This window comes from Nicotiana attenuata, unplaced genomic scaffold, assembly GCF_001879085.1.
Source record: "Nicotiana attenuata strain UT unplaced genomic scaffold, NIATTr2, whole genome shotgun sequence".
NCBI lineage: Eukaryota > Viridiplantae > Streptophyta > Magnoliopsida > Solanales > Solanaceae > Nicotiana > Nicotiana attenuata.
In genome coordinates, this window is record NW_017673749.1 from 28,929 (window position 1) to 36,077 (window position 7,149).

At 35.0% G+C, this 7,149-nt stretch overlaps 1 protein-coding gene across 1 annotated transcript; it reads left to right on the forward strand.

The window, feature by feature from the left end:
* The first annotated feature begins 567 nt into the window (after nt 1–567).
* Nucleotides 568–6,651, forward strand: LOC109217160. Its single transcript, XM_019381387.1, has 5 exons — nt 568–1,098; nt 2,448–2,517; nt 4,562–4,733; nt 5,009–5,152; nt 6,095–6,651. Exons 1-5 carry the CDS (start codon nt 620–622, stop codon nt 6,352–6,354), a joined length of 1,125 nt encoding a protein of 374 aa, XP_019236932.1. The 5' UTR covers nt 568–619; the 3' UTR covers nt 6,355–6,651.
* The last annotated feature ends 498 nt before the right edge of the window (nt 6,652–7,149 follow it).

Sequence of the window (7,149 nt, forward strand, 5' to 3'; positions counted from 1 at the left end):
TCTTACTTTGAATTGAAGGAAGAAAGGTCTCGTATAGGTAAGGTATAGATTTGTTGCCCCTGAAGCCTTTAAAGACTTTCTTAATGGATGGAGGACGGGTAATAATTTTATATGGAGTAGGTATGTATAGTAATTATTATCCAAGTGGGTATAACCGAGTAATTAGTTTTAGTTTAATAGGTAGACTCCATAAATTCCTCCTTTAAAAATAAAGATGTTGGCCCATCCCTCCAAATTTTTATACTTAGGTGTTGTTTGATACAATAGTGGGATATCTCATAGGGTGTGATATTCCATGTGATTAGTTATCCCATCTTCTTCCTTATTTTAGTATAAAAATTATGTCGGGATTATTTAATATCCTAAATCAAATATGGGATAAAATTAATCCCAAACTTTATCCCGTAATTATTATTCTTTTTCTCACGTATCAAACTACCCCTTAGGATTAGTGAAAAGACCGGTAAAAACTGTAATCACCTCAAAAGCTCGGACAAATCCAGACCATTAATTCCATTTGATCTGACGGCCCGCACAATGCCAAAATATAAGTGGAAGAGATTACATTTCATTCACCTTTGTACAATTTCTTTCATTGCTGCTCGAAAATTTAGGTGGCATGGCTGCTCTAAGATTCAATCCTTCAAGAATCAGACACCCTTTACTTCAAACTCATAAACCCATTTCCAATTTCACTTCTTTAACTGAATTCCCCTTTCAATCACTTGCAAAATTTCCCAAAACCAAGCTCAAGTCTGTTCATTCTCCATCATGTTCAATTTCTGAAGCTTCTTCCATTTCATCAATGTTGGAAGCTGAAGAAGAAGATGATGACCCCACTGCTGAATTAGTCTATCTTGACCCTGAAATTGACCCTCAGAGCATTTCTGAATGGGAAATAGATTTTTGCTCTAGGCCAATTCTTGATATTAGAGGTAAAAAGTTATGGGAGCTTGTTGTTTGTGATGATTCCTTGTCCCTTCAGTATACCAAATATTTTCCAAATAATGTTATCAATAGCATCACTTTGAAAGATGCTTTAGTCTCCATATGTGATGACTTAGGCGTGCCCTTACCAGATAAAATCCGCTTCTTCAGGTTAGTTTTCTAGTCCATTCGTCCCATTTTATGTGATCTAGTTTGACTGTACTTGAAGTGTGAAACTTCTGGCTATAAATCATATCATTAAGGGTAAATTAAGAAGTTTAAAGTTAAAGTATTTTCAAATATAAAAAGTTGGTAGGATTTTGTCTTGAATTTTTAATGTATTAGGACTCCCCTTCTTGAAAGAAGGGAAAAAGACCCCTAAAAGAAATAAATCTCTTTCATATGCCTTGTCCTTTTCTTGAAGGTGGAGTTTTGTATTTCTATAAATTGACGTTTTCTTCTCACAACAAGAAAAATAACAGATAGCATCCACAATGTAGTCATTAGAAAGTCTTGTTTAGGGGAGATTTTTCTATCAATAGTTTTTATATTTTTATACTAGTTTTTATATGTAGGTCAATTCGCCAAATCTCATTATAATGTCCTATTTTTTAGTATATTTTGTTTCTGGTATGATTTATCATCCAACAACTTTGCATTGTTAACTTCTGGATGCACCATATTATTTCGATCCCAACAAGTGGTATTAGAGCCAATGGTTAAAGCAAGGTTGAAGACAAGTTTAAGGCGGATTTAGATCAAACAACAATTAATTAGACATATCCCAAAAAAATCAGTCTGAAATACTACACATGGAGACTTTCAATCATATATTTTCAACATTCCTGTTGCTGCATCTTTGAAACCAAAAGTCATTTTTAAATCGTGTTCACTTTTAATGCACGGGGCTCCAATTTTAATTCATACCCGTTTTTAATCATGACAAGCAGCATTGATAAAGATTATTTGAAGAAGGTGAATCAAATTTTGTAAGAAAATTCAGGCCAAGGGGATAATTGTTAGGATTTTGCCCTGAATTTTTAATTTATTAGGACTCTTTTTGTTGAAGGAAGGGAAAAAAAACCCTAAAATGGATAAATCTCTTTCATATGCCTTATCCTTTTTTTGGAGGAGAAATTTTGTAATTCTATAAATTGACGTTTTCTTCCCACAACAAGAAAAACAACAATAATATTCACAATGTAGTCATTAAAGAGTCTTGTTTAGGGGAGATTTTTCTCTCAATGGTTTTTATATTTTTAGACTAATTTTTATATGTAGGTCAACCGACCAAACCCCATTATAATGTCCTACTCTTTAGTATATTTTCTTTCTTGTACGATCTTATCGTCCAGCAGCTTTGCATTGTTAGCTTGCGCATGCACCATATTATTTCGATCCAAACAAAGTATCATTTTTTTTGTGACATACTAAAAAGCAAAGTGCATCACTTAAATTGGGAGAGAGGGAGTATTTCTGTTGCATAATTGATATGGAGTTTTGAATCTTTTGAATTTTAGGTCACAAATGCAGACAATTATTACAAGAGCTTGCAATGAGCTTGGCATCAAACCTGTTCCTAGCAAACGGGTATTTGCCTGATTGTTTTCTCGCGCATCAGTTATAGCTTTTGGATGAACTTATGGTGAACTACTTTTACAAAGATTTTAGCAGTAGGAAATGCAGAATTCAATGGCTTTAGCAATATAGTATTTTATAGTTAAACATAAGTGGTTGCTGACATTCTTCTCGGCATGATCAATGACATGAATTGTTAAGTGGCCGCATTTTTATGTTTACTGATGCCAGAATTATCTAAAGGCTAGAAAATGAAGTTTGTGAAAACTTGTGTTGATCGTACCATATTTTCCGGGTAAATCCATAAGGATACAATTAAGCATATAAAATGCTGCCTCCATTTTGTCTTTTGGTGACTATTGGTATAAAGATATAAATTTTGTATGAACGATGAGCTTTTGTAGATTTCCTTTGCTGATTTCATCATAATTGGTTAAACAGAGATTCTTTATTGCAATTGGCTGTTACAGATAAAATAATCTGGCTAGAGAAAAACTTGAATGGAACTACTACCTTCTGGTGTGTGAGAAGGCTGTTTTTTGTCGAGCTGTCTCGTTAGCATAAAACAGCTACCTCATCAGTATAACCCTGTGTTGACTTGGTTACAAATCCATCCTGTATCTTGGATTTTTTTGTTTTACTGTCCTCTGTGTTTGTAGTCTCTCCAAGAGAAGCTTCCCCTTTCCATGCTTCAGTTAGATATATAATGGAGAGCTTCATTTTCGTATTTGATCTGAAAATGCATATCAGTTTCAGACTCCTTTCTGTGCCCTCAATGCTGTATATACACCACTCAGTAATGGCCAAATGAATAGGGAAAATTGGTTTTTGATCCGTGAAGTAACAAACGTTCATTCTTTGATAAGAAGAAAACAAAAGAGGCCCATATTAAACAATTCCCTTCCTGCCTGTGAGGAATCAGTCGTATCCGAGAATCAACAAATTCGACCCCGCATTGTTCACAAAATTTCGGGTCTTCTTTTTCATCTCCGATTACTCGATAATTTCCACAAGCACAAATTCCGCTTTTTATAGGACCAAAAATTCTTTCACAAAATAATCCATCTTTTTCCGGTTTGTTAGTTTTGTAATGAAAAGTATAGGGTTTTGTTACCTCTCCAACTATCTCTCCATTAGGCAGGATTTTAGTGGCCCAAGCACTTATTTGTTGAGGAGAAACTGATCCAATTCGGAGCTGTTGATGTTTATATCAATCGATCATAGAAGAAAAATTATTATTGATTCCGATTAAGCTTCCTTCCTATTAATCTGGAAGTTCTTCTCAGATACAAGGAAATGATTCAGTTCCAGAGCTAAAGATCGTAGTTCTCGAACAAGCAATCGAAAAGATTCTGGAGCATCTTCGGGATTAGGTGAAGAAATAACTAGTACAAGATGACTGCAAATAATCTGCAATTACCTTTTTTTTTTTTTCTTATTTTCTTACTTTTAAATTTCAAGATTTTATTGTTCTGAAGAAACTTTTTATCAACAGTTGTATTGGCTAAACTTTTGGCAAACATAATTTGTTGGTTGTATTGACGACATTTCTTCATTTTGGAAAAAAGAAGCTAATATGTTTTGAGTCCTTATAAAATTCCCCCAATTAAAAGTTGTTTGGAATGTTTATCTGGAAACTCATATTTAGTAAAAAAAAAAAAAAGTATGTTTGTTCCTTACTTCTTTGAGCCTTTTCATCAATGCCCCTGCTAGTAATAATTCTTTCGTTACGTTGTTACCATTTATGATTTGTAATTTGAAAGTTTTCCAGACTACTATGATTAAAAAGTTGGACTAGTAATGATTTAAAAAATAGATGAGGATTTAGGTCTGCAACAGTAAATTGAGCACCAGTATATTCTGTCAGTGCACCTGATGGGCACAGACAGGTACTTTCCTGAGGGTATAACAACGTTACAACAATATTTTACACTTTTGAAGTTAGAGAACTTTAACAACGCAATCGTCTTAATTTGTGTTGAAACATGCTCTAAGTTATTAATCAATGCCATTTCTTCTATAGAAGTATATTTTAATTTCTGCTGCTGTATTTCAGTGTTTATCACTTGTTCTTTGGCTCGAAGACCGCTATGAAACTGTTTATACTCGCCATCCTGGTTTTCAAAAAGGAGCCAAGCCACTTCTTGCACTTGACAATCCTTTTCCAATGGAACTTCCTGAGAATCTTTATGGAGAAAAGTGGGCCTTTGTCCAGTTGCCTTTTTCAGGTACTTTAAGCGTAACATTCTGGAAGATAAAAGACTAACCGAGGATCTCTAATTTCCTTGTGGAAGCTTTTGATGAGTTGCAATACGCAGTTTCACTATTTGTTGCACCTCTTTGTCACGAATCTGTATTGTTATTTGCCATATTTGTCACTGCAATTTCATTTTGAGAATATAGACTTGGATTAGAACCAATATCAAGTTGCAAATAAATTACCACTATAATAATCCATATTGTACCTTCAGAATTATGGACTTACAGTTCATCTTGTTTGTAGCTGTCCGTGAAGAAGTATCTAACCTGGAGACTAGGTTAGTTTTTGGTGCAAGTTTAGACTTGGATCTTCTGGGAATCGAAATTGAGGACAAAACATTGATTCCCGGACTAGCGGTTGCAACCTCACGTGCAAAACCATTAGCAGGTATGATAGCTTTACCAATCTTTTTTAACTTTATTGTTAACTTTTTTTGTTTATGCGAGATTGTTAGCATGCACGAGCACAGGTGTTGTTCCTAGATTGACAAGTTTCCATCATAGTTCTTTTATGACTCTCATATTCTCTATCAGTATACGTTGACATACTTTCCGTTTCTTCCCTCTTTTGAATAGAATCGGATTTCACTGAATTAAATCAACATCATAGTTCTAGTTTGCAACAATTTGTCATGACCACAATTTTCGGGGCAGAGTGTCTAAGGATTTAATTGTTCAATAAGCAGGATAACCAGTCAGAATTAGCAGAGATGGCAGGTTGTGGGCCCAAAATCCTGAGGCCATAGGTTGAAGTGTTGAACCCTCTTTTTCTTTTGATCAAGCAACAAAATTATATGAACAATGGGAAAAAACACCCCTATCCAACAAGTATACCAAAAGTAGAAAGCTTTACAAAAAGATACGGTTTTGTACAAATGACACACAATCTTCTATACCTATAGGAACCTCATGGGTGCACCAAAAGGAAAAAAGGGATAAAAGGCTATTCCTTGTAGGTTGAACCTTCCTGTAAGGATTAACTAGAATACATATACTGTTCCGAGATGTGGTTTGTTTGGATTTCATTACTTCTTTCAAGTGGCCTGTTAACTCTGGGCAGTAGTGGTAATTTGTACTCTGATTGCTCTACTAAATATAATAGTTATAAAATTTTATTGCCAAAACTTTGAATGAGAGATCATTTTATGGTCATTTCCTTTATAACATGTCTCTTTTATTTTACCTTAACGCTGAATAACGTGTTCCCTAGAAATGTTTTTATCTGCATATAAAATTTCTGTTGCACAACTAGAAATGCCTTTAGATAATCATATACAATTTCTGTTGCATTTTAAGACATTTATATTCTTTTTGTTGTGCACTACTACAGCTTGGATGAATGGTTTGGAAGTCTGTTCGATTGAAGCTGATGTTGCCCGAGCTTCCTTAATTTTGTCTGTGGGTATCTCTACCCGCTACATTTATGCCACTTACAAGAAAAACCCTGTATCCACAAGTGAAGCAGAAGCTTGGGAAGCAGCAAAGAAAGCATGTGGAGGTTTGCACTTCCTTGCTATTCAAAATGACCTGAATTCTGATGATTGTGTTGGATTCTGGCTTCTATTAGACTTGCCACCTCCACCTGTATAACTTGATAAACTGAATACAAGGTTTTCCTTTGTACATTCTATTTCTTCCTGCCCTTGACATTTCCAGAATGTAGAGAGATCAGCTTGCAAGTCATCATTTTGCATCAATCGCAGTTAGATTCTCGCGAAAGTAGAGGGAAAATATCTGAAAGAATTAGTCATTTTGAGCATTTACATAAAATACAGTACATGGGATGTTCAAGTTGAGAAAAGTGGAGTTCTGCTCTCTCTTTGCATTTGCTTACATCCCTGATTTACTTCTATGAAATTTGTGTGAGGCACTATTCTGGCATTGAAATCATCTTTACAATTTTTGGTCATATTTGTGCCTTCTATGTTTCTACATGGTACCGCCTAAAAGCTCAGTTTATATTTGCAGTAAAAAATAAATTTGTTGAAGACATGTAGAGAAAGGAGCTAAAATCAATTAGAAGGAGGGAGATAAAAGTTGGATAAAAGTAGTAAAACGCGTGACCGTATCTTTTTTTTTTCTTGGTTTAGTCATCTAGTAATTCATTGGTCCGACTAATCTAGATTCATATCATGGCTCATTTATAGTGTTTTGAAATTTTACCCTCGCACTATGTCCGTGTGGCATGCCCCCAGCGCACCTTGCCCCTTGTGCGTTGCCTGTGTGGTGCATGCTTGTCGCACAAAGCCAAAAAAAGAAAAAAAGCTTTGCCATGCGAAGGGCATGCGGCATGGGATGCAAAATCTTACGCACCGGAGCACAAGGGGTGATCTATTTTTTTAGATTTTTCAATCTTGCCCCATGGGATGCTAAAATCCACTCGAG